The 20,415-nt window shown below is 34.0% G+C and overlaps 3 protein-coding genes across 4 annotated transcripts; all 3 read right to left on the reverse strand.

Moving 5' to 3' along the window:
* Positions 1–1,345: 1,345 nt before the first annotated feature.
* LOC125861684 (sphinganine C4-monooxygenase 1-like) lies at positions 1,346–4,985 on the reverse strand. Its single transcript, XM_049541536.1, has 2 exons — positions 4,286–4,985; positions 1,346–1,900 (listed from the first exon to the last, which is right to left on the reverse strand). The coding sequence occupies exons 1-2, from the start codon at positions 4,538–4,540 to the stop codon at positions 1,346–1,348; spliced, it is 810 nt and encodes a 269-aa protein (XP_049397493.1). The 5' UTR covers positions 4,541–4,985.
* Positions 4,986–6,767: 1,782 nt separating this feature from the next.
* On the reverse strand, positions 6,768–9,840 carry LOC125862259 (origin of replication complex subunit 6). Its single transcript, XM_049542289.1, has 10 exons — positions 9,615–9,840; positions 9,475–9,521; positions 8,847–8,951; positions 8,634–8,714; positions 8,244–8,355; positions 8,077–8,139; positions 7,861–7,948; positions 7,682–7,749; positions 7,198–7,294; positions 6,768–7,097 (listed from the first exon to the last, which is right to left on the reverse strand). The coding sequence occupies exons 1-10, from the start codon at positions 9,732–9,734 to the stop codon at positions 7,024–7,026; spliced, it is 855 nt and encodes a 284-aa protein (XP_049398246.1). The 5' UTR covers positions 9,735–9,840; the 3' UTR covers positions 6,768–7,023.
* A 929-nt stretch (positions 9,841–10,769) lies between these two features.
* LOC125862789 (uncharacterized) lies at positions 10,770–19,128 on the reverse strand. Of its 2 annotated transcripts, none has more exons than XM_049542915.1 (9): positions 18,990–19,128; positions 16,921–17,043; positions 15,763–15,960; positions 14,848–14,926; positions 13,379–13,521; positions 12,995–13,108; positions 11,953–12,084; positions 11,285–11,398; positions 10,770–11,188 (listed from the first exon to the last, which is right to left on the reverse strand). In XM_049542915.1, the coding sequence occupies exons 1-9, from the start codon at positions 19,041–19,043 to the stop codon at positions 11,138–11,140; spliced, it is 1,008 nt and encodes a 335-aa protein (XP_049398872.1). In that variant the 5' UTR covers positions 19,044–19,128; the 3' UTR covers positions 10,770–11,137. The 2 variants fall into 2 exon arrangements, with proteins under 2 accessions (XP_049398872.1, XP_049398871.1); XM_049542914.1 differs by lacking the exon at positions 18,990–19,128 and adding an exon at positions 17,804–17,956 and having other exon boundaries at positions 10,772–11,188.
* Between the last annotated feature and the right edge of the window lie 1,287 nt (positions 19,129–20,415).

Below are 20,415 nucleotides of genomic sequence, written 5' to 3' on the forward strand. Positions count from 1 at the left end.
CAAGTAATTTCTTTATGAGTTATTTCGTTTAATAAAGATTCTGTAAAACGTCCAACGGCTGTTGCATTCATTGTAAACTAAATACATCTCACAATGTAACTATTGAACAAATTTTTCATTTCAGTCCTTGAGGTTTGTCATTAGATTTTACGGATCCTGAAGTGAATGGTTTCAGCCTTTTCTATTTTCTTATGAGTTCACCAAAATGTTGTGATGCCACTCTGCTAGATGTTAGAGAAATGACAATGTTAGCACCCGAGAGTATGGCCTAGCGGTCAATCAATGAAGCAGGTGAAAACAAGAAAAGCAAAAAATACTCAAAGATTTCTTCCCATCTATCTTTTTTTTGATAAAGGTAACATTTGTATATCAATCATCAGCTCAAAGCTGGTATCCAAAATTTACATCATATCGTCCCTCCACACATGTGTGTCGGGCATAAACAAAAGATAAAGAAAAGAAAAGAAGAAAAAAGAGAAGCTATCCCTAGATCCTCCTTTCATCTTTATAAGGACCCTAGAATGTCTACAATAGCCACAGGGTCATCTATATACTCTGAACTACACCAATAGCAAAAAGTGATAATGCAGTTCATTTTAATCTTGTGCAGAGGGCTGCTCTTGTTATCAAAATTCCTAGAATTCCTTTCTTTCCATATGGTCCACCAAATAACAGCTGGGACAATTTTCCATCTACTCTTGTCTGTGCTGCCACTGCCCTCCATATTCCAGCTTTCTAGAGCCTGTCCTGTTCTCCCTGGAACAGTCCAACTTATACCTCTGAAGCTAGTAAACAATTTCCACAGCTGGCCAGCCACTTTACAATGTAAGAACAGATGATTAATTGTCCCTGCAACCTGCTCACAAAAACAGCATCTTGGGCACATTTGTATTCCCCTCTTCATAAGATTCTCTTGTGTATCTAAGTACCGCTAAACAGAGATACCTGATACCTCTTTGGTTGGAAGAAGCAGGTACTCAGTAAAATGGTCGAGGTGAGCTCGACACCGTCAATAACAGCCCACAAAAAAGAACAATGAGAAAGTCACAATACATGTCCATATGCTTGGAACTAAAGAATTCAAGGCACACAATGTATTTCAGTAATCTTTTATCTCTGCCTGCAGTTGAATATACCAGATATCAAATCTGAGACAATGTTTAAAAAGGAAACTATTATTCAACCCTATTCCTTTCTCAAACCTCGAAACCAACACCAGTTATACAACAATATATGCGAACCCTTTAACTATATACTCTATACAAATTAAATGAGTAACTAAGCATTTGAAGCAGACGAAAATTGCAGTGGTACATACTATATGACAAACATGTTAACAGTATTGTCAATGTTCCTTGCAATCTTTAACAGGCTTAGCTTCAAACCCTCCTTCCGGTCTTCTCTCAAGTTCATATGGCATGTAAGTACCAAGTATCCTATCCCACGTCACAAAGAAAGGCTGTGAATAGTTATACTTGGTCCCATAAAGCTGGTGATGGATATCATGGTAAGCGGAGTTGTTTTTAAAGAAGATATGGAAAAGATTTCCGGGCAACCATAGTCCGCAGTGATCATCAACAGTCTTGATCGTAGCAAATGAGAAAAAGAAGATGGAGGTACGTGGGGACATGCCAGAGACAAGGAAAGCTAGAGCCCCGCCGATTGTGTCAAGAATCAGACCCTCCAAAGGGTGGTTGTACAAAGCTCCAAATGCATAAGGAACAATTAGCCGGTGATGTTGAGCATGGATATGTTTGTACAAGAACTTGTTTTGGTGCATGTACCGATGCATAAAATATTGCCAAGTATCTAACATCAACATGGCAACAAATAACTGTCTGCCAAGAACAAAGATTGAAGTGTGTTGATCTCCACCAGATTCACCATCATCTCCTGTGACCTGCTCCATATTAGTAGATAATCAGACACCAAGCATTAGTCAAAATACAAACATAAAAATTGACATGATATGGAACAAGAATATGAGAATCAGGTTCATGATTGGAACAACATACTAAAAGTAGAGAAAACAAGTATGAAAAGTACAACTCCTCATGGTATATACTTAAGTTACTTATCAGAACATACAAAAGGTGTACAATTTTTAGCTCATTGATCGGAGATAAATTGTATTCGGTATGAGCTAGCCCTCTACTAATTGAACTTATCTACTTTCCACTCTTACCAAAGTGAAAGGAAACAAAAGCAGTGCATTGGTTGAGGTCACGACTCAAGAGACCCAACTAATGACCACCCATAAAGAGAAGTACCAACAAATAAAATAAGTTTGAACTAGAGTTTTTAAGAGGATAGATATGAGTTACACTACACTTTGCAAATTAGTTTAAAGAAGTGGTTGAAACTAACTTTGCAAATCAGGCTACAGCCTACACACATATCAACGCAAGCCAAAAGAAAGACAAGACTACATTGTTTCCTTTTTATATCTATTCTTTGCAGGTTAGAGAAACGAATCTATCCCTCAACATATCCAAGCTCACATACTGCAGTTGAAAAGATCATCTCACAACTTACTTTAGTCTGTCCATAATTCCAAACATATGTGAAGTAGCACTGTAGAAAGCTTTATTGGGAGGTCACAGTTAGGCCTCCTATTCTCAACTATTAAGCTGCCGTCAACTAACTTTGCAAGACAGATGGACACCAAGAAGAAGGTAGACAAGGAAATGCAAAAGAAGAGCAATGATTCCCCATTTTCTTTAGTAAAAGGCAGATTAAGCAAATAAAAGCTTATTCTTAGGATAGTCTCGACATCCTTGTAGACAGTTTCTATATGAGGCGTCAAGTAGTCTCATCCCCAGCATCAGCATCGACAGCCAAGATCAAAACAATGCTGATTGAGCCGCTTTGGCAACCTATTTTCCTAGAAGAACTTCAAAGTCAACCTTTCTTCATAAAATCAAATGACTCAAAACTGAGGTTCAACAGTTTGCATCTAACTTTTACAGAACTCCTATTTTCCTATCACTCAAAGAAAATCAAACCTGCCAGCATTTCATATAAACCTCCTTATCAAAAATATTTCATTTAAAGTTAAAAGATGAAATTTCTGTTCAGATAACTGTCGACTATCACTTTTTAGGTTCAATCGATTTTGAGACACTTCATAACGTAAATTATAATATATAGATATAAAACACTCTACATAAGTAGCCTTGAAGGCTTGTCAAGACAGGAAAAAAAGAAATTTGCACACTTTGTGATTGACCTACACAAGAAGTTATACTTCTTGCTCTTGTACTTCAATTGAATTTGTTTATTCTGTGCATGAAGGATTCATCTAAATGATAGGTAAAACAAGTAAGCTGTGGATTAACAGCCAAATAAAGCATTGTATCATAGTCCTCTGACAAATGACTCCTTTACCGAAAATGTATATAAATAAATATTAAGAAACCGTTAAGGACTAAGGTAGAACAATTTTACCATCCATCTATCGGATGGATTCTAGGATCACACACACAGGCATAAAAAAGCTCCTCCCTCAAGTAAATGAATATAATTCAAAATGTTTGAAATCAGCCTAACAACAAATGATATTCAATTTGAAATCCAACAACATTTGCCTAGCAGTGCCAATTCGGACAAAAGAACTATTATTACACTGCCATCGCATCCAAAAATTCCCCTATCCATGACTCACCCCGCGTTGTAATACACAACATCCAATTATGAGTTGCACATACCATTGACAAAATCATATGACTCACCCCACGTTGTAATACACAACATCCAATTATGAATTGCACATACCATCAACAAAATCATACACTCATAAATCAAATAATTTCTAAACCTTAAGCCGGCACCAGACATAATCATTTCATTCCAATCAAAACAAGACCAAGGAAGCATATGCATAATAAGTCATCAAAATCAACTAAGCCTCAATAGTTAACCAAATAAATCCCCTGTATCATTATGATTCACCAAACAAGCATATGCATAATAAGTTCTCAATATCAACTAAGCCTCAATAGTTAACCATATAAATCATCTATACCATTATGATTCATTAAAATTAGACCGAACAAACATATGCATAATAAGTTATTATATCAACTAAGCCTCAATAGTCAACCTTATAAATATCATTATGACGCATAAAAAGAAGACCAAACAAGCATATGCATAATAATACATCAATACCATCTAAGCCTCAATAGTAAACTATACAAATCCAATTCATCATGATGCATAATAAACTCCAAAACAAATAAAAATCAAAACTTTGCAGCAACTAGAGATGATCAAAGTAACTAACCGCAAAGAGAACGGTAGCAACAGCAGCTTGAACAATCTGTTGGAGAAGAACACCTTTAACAACCTCTTTTTTTGACACCAAATTCTTCTCATCCTCATCTTTCTTAGAATGCAACCTATAATTATCCATATTCCCAAGCATTAAATACAATCCTGAATATACCCAATACACAACTATTGGTAAAAATGTTCCCAAAACTTCATCTGAGACATATCCTCCCTTCCCCTGTGGATCAATATTCACACTACCCACCATCTCAAAAATACAAAATCCTCACCAAAATATTACCAAGGTCCTTCCTTTATACCTTCTTGAAATTACCCTTAATTGAAAAAACCCAGAAAAGAAACAAAATTGTTCCTTTTTAAATCTTTTATTGAAAATTACCCTTAAAAAAGAAAAATAAATCACTATCTTTTTCAAAGTAGCCTTAAAAGGAAAACAAATAAATACCCAATAAAAGAAAAACTGAGCTTTCTTTCAAACTCTGTAAAAGATTCAAACTTTGTATAAAATTGAAATTAGGGTTTGTAGAGAAAGAGAACAGTGGAGATATATGGTTTGATTGAAATTCTCTTCCAAATAGAATTGGAAGGAATTTCAAACAGCAAAAAATATTCAGAAAAAATTTAACAAAAATAATGAATTTTTCAGAGAGGATATTATTGTTTTGGAAAACTGGACTCCTATAATAACGATCATCAAATTAATTTTATTTATTTATAATGGGTTTTTCTTTGTCGTTGTTATTATCAAATTAATTTAAAAAATAAAATAAAAAAGGAATATTAGGCCCACGACTTTTCAGCGGTGAAAAACTTGCCTTATTCCGCAATTTAACCAAGTCTATAAATCAACTTCTATGATATTTATTACAGTCAAACTTTATTATAATGACCATATTCGTTTGAAAAATTCATAGTTGTTAAAAGTAAGGATTTGTTATACATGTAATTATTATTGATGTTTAAAAAAGACAAACATAACAAGTTTTTTTCTCATAAAATTATTACCATAGGTCCATAATATTATGTGTATGACATTAATATAGTTATTACCATAGTTAGAATTAGCAGGGCTCTACATTAAAGGATCATTAAGTTTCATTTTCGGAATTATATATACGAAAAAAAATATCTTGATTAATTATGATTAGACAATAAATAAATAAAAATATCATGTATTCGTTGATTTAAATAAAACTGGCAAAATTTCTTCTTATGGAAATATTGTTTTCATTTTAAAAGAAATAGTGTTTTCCGTTTGAATACACTTGTTTTAAAAAAATCTAAAAATAAAATAAAATTACTATTTTATTTTAATCAAGTGCCTTAAACAAAGAATAATAATTCTCTAACATTATTAATTTTTAAACTAATGGAGCAGTATGTGCTGTCACTGATGGTTGATATTTTATATGGAAGGTTGACATGTCAGACAAGATAATAAATACAAATAGAAGTATCGCAAGTAATTTTAGGAGGTCGCTCATATGGTAAATATTTTTTAATTTTAAAATTAAAATTATAAAAAAGTGAAACTTTTAAGTAGGGATAAAAAATTATTTTTGTATTTTACTTTTAGTAGTATATCAACATTTCAATTATGTGATGATGACACATAGTAAGATTATATTATATTTTAAGATATAAATTAAAATAAAATAACTAAAATTCCTCAAATTAAAAAAATGAAGGAAATAATTGTTTATTCTTTTTTTTATGGGTGTGGGTTCATCGTGGCTTATGAATTTTATTAGATAGCTTTGTTAAATTTGACTTTGGATTTTTGGCTCTATTTGGTCCAAAATACTTCGCCAGTTGGCATTTTTCTCCAATGAGCCGCCAACAAGATTATTATCTACCCACTGCTTATACGTTATCCAAACAGCTTGATTTTCTAAAAAAAAAAAAACTTTGCAATTTACGGATAGTGTAAAGTATTTTATTTATCGGTATGATATTATTGGCTATAAAAAGTTTTAAAATTATTTCTGAAGCATGCAGTAAAAAATTACTCGCTCAATCCATTTTTACTTGTTATGAAACATGCAATAGTGAATATTTATTACAAGCTCGTTGAGTTTTTATCAGAAGAAGAAGAAAATAGAGAGATCATTGTTTTCCCAAATGTCATTGCTTAACATGAATTAGTCAAGTCATAAATTTAAAAAATCAAACTTTACACCTTGAAGTTGACGTTGCGTTGTGGAATTTTTGTATTCTAGATGTTGATATTCTTCTTTCAAATACAAGGGTCTCCGATTATGGGAAGCATCCTATTCTATTTAGTATTTACCCTTCCAAAACAAAGTCTCCAATTGTGGAAACATCATTTTCTTTTTTGACCATTTCATCAAGACTAAAAAGATAGGATGACTAAATTAGGATAGGGACACACATGGTAGTTATTGTGTAACAGAGACTATAAATTTATAATAAGATAAATGATTTATGTATTGTAGAAGAATATGGTCACAGCATACACAATAATTGAGCTATCATAAGCATGTGATTTGATAATTTAACAAGAATAATCTATATCTGTACAGACAAACCTTGCTGTTAAGAAGGATCAATCCAAATAAACATTCATTTTAGTGGCTTACCACTATCTCTTCTTTTTTAAAGGTAAACTATGGTATCAAGAAACCAAAAGGAAATTTCTTCCCAATCATTTTGTCCACTGTTTGAAAAAAATCAACTAAAATTTGTCTAATTGGAAAGGACAATGGAGAATTATGTAGCTTGCACTTTAGTTTCAGGAACTTTCTTCATGAAGTCCAGCCGGGCTTGTTTGGTTTGTTTAGGAGCTACAAGAATAAACACAATTCCCATCAGCACATAAGCTAATGTAACTACTAAATGGTCTGGGAACTCCTAGTTAATGGATGAAGTATTCATTTATTTTACCTTTTTGGCTGCTTTGGTTTTTTGATGCAAGGACAGTAGATTTCCATTCCTCGTAAGCATGTTCATCCATGCGTTTACGCTTCTTGTAAGCTGATGACTGCAAAATGGAAGGTTTCAAAAATCAGCAAGAAACGACACAAACTGAGATGTAACTTGTAAGAACTTTAATTGAGTATAGAACTCCAGCACAAAGATTTGTGGAGATTATAACTTGCATTCAATGACGGTTTAGTCCAAGATAAGCCAGTAACCAGTCAAACTCATCGTCTTTTTTTTTCTAATCTAGGAGTTCAAATAAGCATCAATGTGGCTTGCCATATGTCCTCAACAGTAGTAGGGTTGTTTCCTACCATATCTATGCATAACATATAAACAAACAGGTCCTTACATCTGAGTTGAGAGCTTCTGTGTTCCTTATTTATGTTAATTAGTGTTATGACATCATTAACTAGTAGCAAAATTTAAAAGAGAGCTTCTCATTTACATTATCATCCTCGGATGAATAGCCACCATCTTCAACCCTCCTTTTTTCAGGTAATGCATCTAGCAGTTCTGCATATGCAAATCACTATGTTAAATATGTATCATAATGTGTATTGAAAAGCACTAAACCTCATTTTGCTTGTAATAAAGTGAGGAACTTAATTAATCAGCATGTGTTACCTCGGTTCCCCTTCACTGTCTTGGGATCCTTTTTCTCCTTTGATGTCCCAAAAACATCGAAACAAAGATCATTCATTGAGGTAGAAACCTGTATCATTTCAATCCACATAAAAATATTAGAACCATAGTACAGCAAACTGATAGCTTAAGTAAATAAACAATTTGATGATAAAAACAATGAAAAGAAAAACGTAATCAAAGGAGTAAAGGCCTTACATTAGCAAATTCAGGTTCTGATGTGCCACAAAGTTCAATGAGCTTCATTTTATCAACCTTCAGCTGCAAACACAGATGAAGAAAACTATGAGACAGTTCATTCCAATTTATCATGCTGCTACAACTAGTGCAGGACTACCAATGCTTGAAGAGTATATTGAAGAAACCTTGTGTCTTTTTGCGCACAGGTAGAACGCAGCAGCAGTGAACACAGGTCGACTGAAATCAGCACTTGCCCTTCTAGAAGGTGGCAAGGATGTACGAAACCGATCTTTGTATCTGTAAAGGAATTATAATCATCAAAACCTAATTAAGAACTCTCTAACTATTTATATAACCCCATCTAAACTAGAAACTCTAGCATGCTGAAATTCAGAAAGAACAGGCACAGATAGGTCCCAACATGCCAAACCAAATCCCATAAAAAACAATACAAAAGCAGCTTGTTCTTGTCCAATTAGGCTCTCAAACATAAGATCAAACAAACATCATAGGCAGGACAATCAAAACAACAAAATATGTAAGACCATGAGTTCAAAGTAGATGATCAAACTTACAATGATAGACCTTTTTGAACAAAAGGAATGAGCCTGATACACCCAAACTGAATTGCCAATTCTCTAATATCAAGCTTGTTTCTGCAAAGTAAAAAAGAACTTTTCACATCAGCAAGAATCCAACATCTAACAAAGCACCATTTGCCTCCAAAAAGGCATGTACAGATTCACAAAAATGAAAATGTAGAGTGAAACAAAAGCTTAAAAACTCACTTTACTCCAATTCCATTCTGCATTGAAGTGAATGATCTGTTATAAGCCTTCTCCGACATCCCACTCAATTTTATCGCTGCCTGACGATCAAACACCACATCCATCCTACATTTATCACCAGAACATATTACAAATCATAGACAAGTGTCACTGACATCTTACAGCGGCATCAGTACTTCAAATAATTTTGTCTGGATCATTTCTAATAGGAGTACATTCTATTATTTTGATGTAAAACTATAAGTAGACCTATGACTTGGACTATATAAAAAAGGGCAGCCCAATGCACTAAACCTCCAGCTATTACACTACATTTCTACAAGAGGCCATTTCTCCATTTGCAATTATTTAGTACATAAATGAAACAAATATCAAATATAACAAAATCTATATAACCCAGTTACTTGATTAATCAGTACTACAAATTGACATTCAAATCAACCCATTTAATAACCCGACTCTGCACACGCCCAATTTCTATCTATCCAAAAATGAAATAGCAGATTCATATAACCAACCCCCAACAAATTTGGAATACCCATAGTCGACTGATCGTTTTACTTCAACCCTAATTCACCTTGGAACAGAATTCACCCAAACAATCGGAGAAGAAAAACAGAAATTGTACCTACAAGCAGCAATCTCTAAGCAAATTATAGCTTTGCAGATCTCCCCCTACAAAAAAAAATCAATCCAAATTCAATTCCATCCAATTCTAATCAAATAAACCTCAATTCCCAGCAACCAATCCATCATATCATTACTTACGACGCCAATGACGGAGGAATCGAACTGTACATCGGCGAGTCGACGGAGCTCGGCGGCTTTGCGAACCAGATGTTTGGTTTCGGTGAGACCAAGCTTTCGGGCGATGTCGGAAAGATCCATTTAATTTCGGGTTTGGGTGATGAAGAGGAGATGGAGAATTTTTCGGGTCGCATTTTGGAGGGTTTAAGGGAAGAAGAAGAAGAGATGGCGGGAATGTTGAATTGCTTGTGTTTCGCTAAATTTCATTTGGCGCGCGCGGGGTGAAGATATGCACAATCTTCATTTCGCGCCAACGGTTATTTTTACTGTGGTAAAAACAAATACGTGAAAAAGTTAAAAGCTATGTGAGGTGTGTGTTCAATTTTTCGTTTTGATTTTACATTGATCGATTTAAATTTGATTTGCTTCAACTTTTCACTTTTTATGTAATTAACTTAATCAAATAGAATATAGTTATATCAGTAAGATGAAAAGGAGTAAAAGCTATACACTAGAAAAAGTAATAATATTAAATTTCTTAAGTATAGTATTGTCTTCTAATACAAGAAGTAAAACTTTCAAACACAATACTAAAAAGTTATTAATCCATGTCTATATATAAAATCTAAAAATTAACTCATAATCAATAAAAGGAGGCGATAACTAAAACAAGTTGAAAGTAGTAAACTCAAACTCTATCTCTTTAACCTAAATATATTTTAAAGAATTTATTTACATAAATATTACGTAATTTGATTTCCTCAACATTTCGTTTCTTTGGTAAGTGTTATAAAAAATAATATGAGCTCATTTACATTATCGATCACAATTCACAAGTCCGGATAAAGGATAAGGTAACAATCTCTCCTCTACACCATAATAGTGAGACTGCATACATCTCAACTTCCCCGGAACTCACTTGTAAAATTACACTAGACTTGTTGTTATCGGTACAAACAAATAGCACCGACTGTAATAAAAGTTGAAATACTTGTAGATGAAAATGTTCACTCCAAGTTGAAATATTTGGATCTAGTAAGACATTTGATCACTATAACAACATACCCAACATAGTACACATGTGGAGTCTGGGTAGGATGAGGTATACGCAAACCTTACCTCTACCTTGAGGAGGCAGAGAGATTATTTCCGATAGACCCTAACTTGAGAACAGGTTTGAATAGAACTACCCTTAGTCGGGTGACAACTGACAATCAATAACACTGCTAAATCAGTTAAACAGTACAGAGATATCTGAAATCATATTCTTAAAGCCAATCTTATATTGTTCCTTCAGCAGTAAAAGCTGCCTTGTATATAACACTAACCTCCGATACATCACCCGAGTCCTTGACATAACAACCTTTCTGAGGATCATAACCAACCCCGCTACAAGAAACCGAAAAAAACTAAAAATTCAAAGTACACTTGGGACCTTCCCACTTCTATAGCGCTTGAATACTCTAAGCAACCTGCAGTTTGTCTGATTGATTGTTAGAATTCGTTGCTATCGCAGTATCAAAACCAGTAAGAAAGCAGGATGTCTACGAAGATGTCTCTGTTAATTCTTCATCGAGGCCACTCTCTTGAATCAGCTGTCAACATTCAGAAGAATTAAGATTAGGACAGTTAAAGATATATTTCTTATGACAGAAGAGACTTGACGGATGATAGGCTGCAGTTTGAAATACCAAAGAGCCAGCTCGCTCATATGCTTCCATTGCTTTAGGATCATCCTCGTCTGCATAGCCCACTTGCAATATTCGGGGACCATTCACTGACCAAAATGCTCTTCTGCCTGCTTCCTGCAATCAATTCGAGCATATCATACAGTCGCCTACGGAATCATCCATAGCAGAAGGAAAGCTTCCCCGGACAATAAAATTTGTCGTTTCATAGGACAAACGCAGCAACTAGCAAGTAGAAGGGAATAGTGAACTACTAATGGTACAATGTATGGCGATCTGACAGATTAGAAGAAATGATCAATTCATACACAAAAGATTTCCTTTAAACTTATATGGACTAAAAACAAAGAGTGCTGTTCTTGGACAACCATCCTCTACAATTGGTCAAAAACTTTTTTTGTGTGTGTGGTTATAGTTTAAGTTCCAAAAAGTGAAGAATGGCTTGATTAAATGGTTTCATTACACAGAAAGATAGCTGCTTTCTATCCACACATCTAAAAGTAAAACACTTTTGAGATAATTAACTATGTAGAGTAAGAGGAGCTACTATTTCAGGTGGCTGGATATAAACTCCGAACTTGAAAAGCTATAATTTGTGCTGCTTATTATCACAGCTGTAAGGGTTAAGATAAGCAAATGAAGCACATACAAAGAAACTGTTCAGACTATACCTGTAATATGAGCAAATAAATAGCCTCTAGCGCCTGTACACGAATTTCAGGATCAGTAACGGGTTCTCGTTCAATTGAGAGTGCACTTGCAAGCTCTAGTGGCATTTTCCGAGTGTCTTCCTCATTATAGACCTGTCAGAAGTTGGACCACAAGAAAATACTCAATTCAAATGGAAAGGACTATGGAGAACTGAGACAAGAAAATTAAAGTTTTGACATATTTGTAACAGCGAGCTACAGATAACTGGGAAGGAGACAAAGCAAGAAAGTAAATAATATAGAGCGCCAAAAAGGTAGAAAGAAGATATGTTCCGTCATGGAAGATATTTTAAACTTGATTTAAAATCTAGATCAAGCCTTTTTAGCCTTTACCCAAGCAGCGAACCAAACAGAAATGATTCTCAGCGCCATCTGCACCTTTATTCCCATTTGAAATTTATTCTCTTTGCTCCTCACTAACTTTGTTTTTCTATTGAATTGGGTCTTCTAAGGCCTTCAGGTTACCAGATCAATGCTTAGCACACTCAGTCAGCAAACCATTCCCTTTTGTGTACATTAAGTAATGACACACACTGATAACAAGAATACACATAGTAACTCTCGGTATACTTGTTGAAAGAAATCTTTGTAGACAGTCCTTGAACAAAGATGGGAGCTTTCCTATTCCATTCAAATAAGAACCATTCACCTTATGGTCAGAATGAATTCTCGATGACAAACAACATTTCTTAGTTTTCGGATTTCACATTATCTGGTTGAACTTATCTATTTCGTCACTTGTTTGAGGTATTTCAATCAGAGAGAAAGAACAATTAAATGACAGATCTCCATCGAGTATAATAATACTGACCTTGAGATGATGGAAAAAATAGCTTTACAGGTCTCTAACAAGTTCTACGAAACAGAAATAAAGAAGTGTGATATGACAGTAAAAAGCAAAGACACATCCATTCTTTCAAGTCCTAATTACAGATAGATTTGAAGTGTACTGCAGAAATAAATGAATTATTGTTGACATCTTCCTTATATAGGTGAAAGTCACCTTATTTCCAGCAACAGGCAGGAGCAGAGCTGGCCATAAGAATTCAGAAATCAGAAGCAAATTTTGCAGCTGATTCTCCGCTTCAAAGCAGCAGTTGCGGATGGTTCCTGCAACCTATATCCAAAATCAGTGCACAATTTTTTCCTGCTAAACTTTTGCTTATCACATGATTGTAAAAGAAAGCTTTTAAATATACAATAAAGAAGCTGGATCAAGCCAAATTGCTCAGTCTAGAAGGCACTAACTACATATATTAGTGTTTGATGACAGAATTTGCAACATTTCCATTTCTTTTCATTTTTAATTCAAATACTTAATTTTAAAGCAGAAGTCCATATATTCATGAAAATAGCCATCTTGAACTGAAAATATCCTACCACATACCCCTCTCTTTCGCAACAAGCTCTTAGAATCATTCCGGACTATTTGCTTTAGTAGGCATCGTTTTTGATCAAGCAGAAGCTTTCTCCCATCTTCCTTCTTAGAAATGTTAACAAGTACAGAAGCCACATGTTCAAAGGGATCAACTGATCACAAAGGAAAAAGAAATATGTGGTAATAACAACAAAGATAATAGATACTACGGAAAGTTAAGCCAATAATTTCTTGTTTGAGTTAAACATGCATCATGTTGGAGATATATTCAAGTTAGGACGTCTTCACTATCAACTTAAATTTTCCGATGAGATGGTCAGACATTTCAACACATCACATACCAAAAGATACTTTTTATGTACTAGCATCTTGAAATAATATATTTTGCTATGCCTTCAACTTCCCCTAGCAAGTAAATGTTGAGAAACAGCTCTGTCATGATTGAAGGTAGAAGCCCAGGACAGAATCCAACTAGCATTATCGTAAAACAGACAGACTTTACACATAATTGCTCATCCACAGTGGAACATTTTCTAACCAAGTCTTGTAGCACCCAAAATTTAGTGAAGTACTTCAATCATAAACGATTCTTCTTCCCCATAAAGTCGGCTAAGTCTCTTGCTTCTCAATCGAGGATTCACCTTTTCTCATAAAACACAGAAAATCACATGACGCACACTGGTCAAATTCAATGCTCAGTGGACCAAATTACGGATAGAACTTGTGCTCCAGGTTTCAAGGCTTTTGGGTCAATCCTTTAAGTAGATAAGAAATCCATGAAAATTTACAACACTGATTTGTTGACTTAGATATTTTACCATTCTCAGAAAACAAATTATTGACTAAGATATGTTATCCATCTTAAGCAGACTAAGGTGAATTTAAGTCGAGTTCTCTAGCTAGGCAATCAATTCAGTTCAAGTAACCAATTTGGAGGGATGATCAGGAAACAAGCACCCTCCAGGTTCTCACTTTCTGTACAAGCTAAGCAGGGGTGTATCTGAGTTCAGCTGTAATCGTTTCATTTTCGCTCTTTGTTCTAGGGACCAGTTGTCAAGGGCACGCTTAAGCCCTGAAGTGAGGCTCAAAACGTGTTGAGCGCTTCACCTAGCTTAATGTGCGCTTCAATGACGTCACCAAGGTTCTAAGACAAACTTTTCCTTGCCAATGAGCCTCTTCTAAAGAGACGACACTAAACAAATGATATTTCACTTTATCATAAAAAAAATTGAATTTCCTTGTTCATATATTTGTCGTTCATGCTTATAATTATTAGTCTTGGACAAAACATATAAATTTGTATTATTTTCTCAATTTGTGCATTTTTTCATCACACTTTATTTGTGCTTAAAGACCCAACGGACCTTAGAGCTTTTTTTGTGCTTGATAACAGTGCCAGGGACTAAAGTATCAAAGCACTTAAATGCACAAAACAATCAAACTGGATAAAAGGGAAAAAGAATGATAATTGAACATACCTGTTCCCTCACAGGAGGACGAACAAAATGATCTCACAAGTTTCATGACATATAAGCCATGCATCTTCTCATCTGCAGACTGCCAATCAGGGAAAGCAATCAGCATAATAAGCATAAGAAACCAATATTTTTTAATGACGCTGTAAAAGAAACCGGTATTCAACTTGGCCATATTAATTGTGGAGAACCAATGACTACAACCTAACAGCAGGTAGAAAGTCTACGAAGTGTTTTAAGATATCTATGGAACTCTTCTTGTTCCTCTAGTGTCTCTCAGTCTTTAAATTTTCTTCAATTTTTGTACAGGCATTTTTTAATTTCTTTCTTCAGCCGTTCAATGACCACAGAAGAGGGAAATGCAGAATCAAAACCTAATATTTTCAAAGTTGTCCCATTCTATTTACAAATGGGAAGGTTAAGTGTGGAAACTTTCCTCCATTATTGATCAACTTAGAAAAGATACAAAACACAATTTTGTAATTTATCTAACAGTGTATAAACAAGAATAATGACACATATTAGTAGCTTCAAAGTTAAACTTGCCGTAAACAAGAACTTAAGGAGAGTTGATAAGACCATCAAGAAAATGTGGTGATAATCCCTGCAATTATGTTTTGGTGTTTGTGGACGGAAAGGGATCGAAGATGTTTGGTGGAACCTCAATACTCTCAAAGCCAGATGTTTGCTTAATCTTTTTTGTTGGACCAAGTTAACTTGACCGTTGTTTGGACACACTTAGTTGGCCCCCTAGTTTTAGTTTGACACATTGTAAAGGCCAAAGGGGCTAATAATCTTGCACTTCATTTCTTTTGTAGTTTTGCATCTACTAGTACCTTTTTAATGAAATGCCTTAATTCATAAAAAAATAAAGAGGCATTTAAAGCGTTAGTGCAAAAAAAAAGGATGAGAATTAACCTGAAGCAAAGAATCAATACCAGCATCCAGCTGTGTGAGATTAACAAGGAGCATAATCAGCAGATTTGTGATTTCACAATCTTGCTTGTACAAGGTCTCCATCGATGTCCTAACCATATGCATCTCAACCATCTTACCTGCCAACTCTGGCTTTTGTGACAGATTTACCAGTGCTTGAGCCGCAGGTTCAGAAACCACCTGAATGGTATTTTTTATACAAAAAAAGGAATTAAAAAGGCCTTCTGGAGGCTACTGCATAGTATAAGTATCAATACACGAAAAATATTACATACATGTCAATAAATTGAGTTTGATAAAAGAACTCGGGAAGACAAACCATGGTCATGGTATGAATTAATCAACAATAAATTTGTCAATTTTTGGACAATTAGTATGCAACGAAAACATGGGCTTCACAAGAAAGAAAGTGATACCATATGTGTATCCATCAATTTGGAAAGGTTCATATTTTCAAGAGATCTCATTCAGCTTCGTCTTGTTCTAGCTCATAACGTTATGCTAGGAATGATTTTTTTTAAAAAAAAGGTTTTGTGCACAGTTTAATTTTTTGGCATAAAGTCTTTCTAAAAAAAATTGTAATAAAGTGTTTGCGAAAATTAAGTTTGCATAGTGAACTTCGGTACTATAACATAATGCTTGTTTCTTATCTTTTCAAAAGTCATATTTAAAACTTCATTTCTATAGCAGTGAGTTAGTGTTTGCACAGTGAACTTTGGTGTTTTCAAAAGTCTTTATTTTTTCTTCAAAAAAAGGGAAAAAGAGAAGTTTCTAAATCATTGCTCTATCACCAAGTTAGGATATGGATGGTTATGCATAGTGTACACAACTATCAATATTAACAACAGCAGTTCAAGTTTACACAGATAAGAATTAATCCCTCCTTCCAAATATCAGATCTATTTTGACCTTGGTAAGATTCTTTAAATGTTACAGAAAATATTGCAAACATCCAGCCATTGTAACAGTAAAGAAAAATCTTTTTTATTTACAAATTTTCTGTTGTGGGGGGATTTCCAAAAGTTGAAATGTTACTTATGACTCTGAAGAAAAGGGATAATTTGTTTAACTTTTTTTGTCCCAAGCATCCATACCATGAACTTTATTGGTGTAATCACACATCTTAGAAGATACTGGTACCTTTTTTTCACCAAGAAGGCGAGACAGAGAGGGAAGCACGACGTCAGAATACTTGCCAAGAGATTCCAAACCATCCTCAGAACCAGTATAATCACGAACAATATCAACCGCTATTTTTTTCACCTAAAACCATTGTTCATTCAAACATACATACACCAAAAAACTCAACAATACAAGTATTGAATTCAAAGCAATTAGCTGTCACATGAAAAAGGTTGCACATTGAAAAATTCTAACATCTGTTTTTTTTTTTTGGTGGGGAAACACACTGCTTTTTTAACCTACAGCATTGTTCAACATGCACACTGGACAAATAAAGCCCAAAAGGTTAACCACAATCCAGTTCCACATTAGAAATCTAACAAAAGATTCTTACTTTTTTTGACGGTTACTTTTTTCACCAAAACCATAGCTCAAACATATACCAAGAAGCTCAATAAAACGAAAAAAAAGTAAAAGCAAATCATCTCCGACGAGAAAAGTTCACCCACAAGTTAGTTCTTAATCCTAATTTAAACTTTATCCAAAAAGATACTTCCTTTATTTCAAAAAACACTAATCTTTAAACATACATATCCAAAAGTTCAAATCCATTACATTCCCATGTTAAACAATTAAGAGACTAAGCTACTTTTTCACCAAAATATCACTCTTCTAACATATATAGTTACAAGAATGACTAGTAATTGACTAAAAAACCAAATCAATTAACTGTAAAACGAAAAGGGTTCGTCCCAATCGGTACAAATTTAATTTTTAAGGAAAGATACTTCCTTTTACATCAATCAATCAAATTGAAGACAAGCGAAAAGGGGGAAAAATCAAACAAATTGTACTTAATAGCATACAAAAGGATTAAAGGGTATAAGCTTATGATACTCACTGGAGGAGAAGGGGCTGAGAGAAACCCAATCAATTCTTCTAGCTCCGTCGCCATTTGATTTGATACTTTCCTTCTTCACTTGGCGGCAGTTCTTCGCTGCTCTACTGATGGTTAGCTCTGTTTTTCACATTCAGGTTATAAGGGTACGACGTCGTTGCGTTCGGAAGAGCCGTTTGGTCCTTTGTATTATTGCGGCCTAATCCATTGGTGACCCCTAAACTTGACATCAATTTTTANTTTTTTAACCTACAACATTGTTCAACATGCACACTGGACAAATAAAGCCCAAAGGTTAACCACAACCCAGTTCCACATTAGAAATCTAACAAAAGATTCTTACTTTTTTTGACAGTTACTTTTTTCACCAAAACCATAGCTCAAACATACACCAAGAAGCTCAATAAAACGAAAAAAAATCTAAAAGCAAATCATCTCCAACGAGAAAAGTTCACCCACAAGTTAGTTCTTAATCCTAACTTAAACTTTATCCAAAAAGATTCTTCCTTTATTTCAAAAAACACTACATTTTCAGCTAAACCATTCTTTAAACATAGATATCCAAAAGTTCAAATCCATTAAATAAAGACGAAAGGGTTCAAACCCATTACATTCCCATGTTAAACAATTAAGAGACTAAGCTACTTTTTCACTAAAAAATCATTCTTCTAACATATATAGTTGAAAGAATGACTAGTAATTGACTAAAAACTCAAATCAATTAACTGTAAAACAAAAAGGGTTTGTCCCAATCGGTACTAATTTAATTTTTAAGCAAAGATACTATTGAGAACTTCAGCAGCTTATAGATTAGTTATTCACCTTTCAGTTATGCATTAGAGTTAGTTAGATAGTTTGTTGTTAGTGCCAGCTGTAGCAGTAATTAGTTATTCTAGAACTTTCTCTTTATTTGTATAAATAGATAGCTTGTACTATTTCATTGTAATTCAATTAGTTCAGTTCATGAAATACAAAAATAGTTTCTCTTCTTTCCTTCCGGGTTGATCATCAATGGCATCATGTGTTCACCATTAGAGAAGATCAATCCAAGCTCAGCGAGTTAGATTTAACAGATACTTACTTTTACGTTAATCAATCAAATGAAGACAAGCTAAAAAGGGAAAAAATCAAACAAATTGTACTCAATAACATACAAAAGGATTAAAGGGTACAAGCTTATGATACTCACTGGAGGAGAAGGGGCTGAGAGAAACCCAATCAATTCTTCTAGTTCCGTCGCCATTTGATTTGATACTTTCCTTCTTCACTTGGCGGCAGTTCTTCGCTGCTCTACTGATGGTTAGCTCTGTTTTTCACATTCAGGTTATAAGGGTACGACGTCGTTGCGTTCGGAAGAGCCGTTTGGTCCTTTGTATTATTGCGGCCTAATCCATTGGTGACCCCTAAACTTGACATCAATTTTTAATTAAACATCTCAATTAAGTTTTGTTCGTTTTAGACACCTCATGTCATGTTGTATTGTATCATTTTGATATTTTTTTCACAATCAACAAAAAAATTTAAAGGAAGTGTAACTCACTCGCCGATGACGTGTCAAAGTACCAAATTAAATGAAAACATTTGTCATTTGACACCAAAGCAATTCTTTAACAATGAATTTTGAATAAAACTAAAAATGCCAATGAATCAACGACACTTGGCATTTTTGCCCAAATAATTATTAAAGAGGATTAAATCATTTTTAAATTACTTTCCTGAACTCCCCCCACCCACCCCCGACCCTAGTCGTCTTCTCCAGCAAACTAAACCCAACCCCCTTCGTCTTCTCCTCCGACCGTCGTATCTCAATGCTTTTTAGTATTACTAGATATAGGACCCCGTGCCAGCACGGGGCCCAATATATATATATATATATATTTTAATTTTAATTTATGTCATATTATGGAATTTGAGAAGTTATTGAAATTTTTATATGATTTTAAAAATATTTTAAATTTTTAGCTATTGTGATTTGTAGTACTTTTTTTTTACATAATTTTGAAAAAAATAGTTATTACTTTGTTTGTTCTAATTTATGTGGCACACGCAGAATTTCAAATATTAACCATTTTTTATATGTCTCTTTAATATATTAAATTGTTAATTATTGTATTTTATAGTACATTTTGAACCTAATTTTTTAATAATATATGTTATTTGCCATGTCCCAATTTATGTGGCATTAATTGATAGATTTGTTGGAGTTGAAAGATTTATTTTGTTAATTATTGTAATTTATAGTTTCTTTTTCGTCAATTTCAAACAATATATGTTGTTAATTGATAGAATACTTTTAATGTAATTTTTTTAAAAAAATATGTGTGACTGTCCATGTCCCAATTTATGTGGCACATGTANTAAGAGGTTGGAGGTTCGGAGACAAACTCCAGAGTTCAAGGGTTCAAATTAAGCACGACCAAAATGAAATATTTGAAGTGCAAATTCACTGATGCGTTGGATAAAGCCGACTTGAAAGTGAAACTTGTCACACAGACTATTCCCAAGAGAGAGTTTTGACTATGAGATCATACATTAATTAGTATAACCACTATAACAAAATATTAATTATTATTTCTTAAGGCGTGCAAAGTATAAAGGTATAACTAAACGTTCCA

The sequence above is a fragment of the Solanum stenotomum genome, chromosome 4 (genome assembly GCF_019186545.1).
Source record: "Solanum stenotomum isolate F172 chromosome 4, ASM1918654v1, whole genome shotgun sequence".
NCBI lineage: Eukaryota > Viridiplantae > Streptophyta > Magnoliopsida > Solanales > Solanaceae > Solanum > Solanum stenotomum.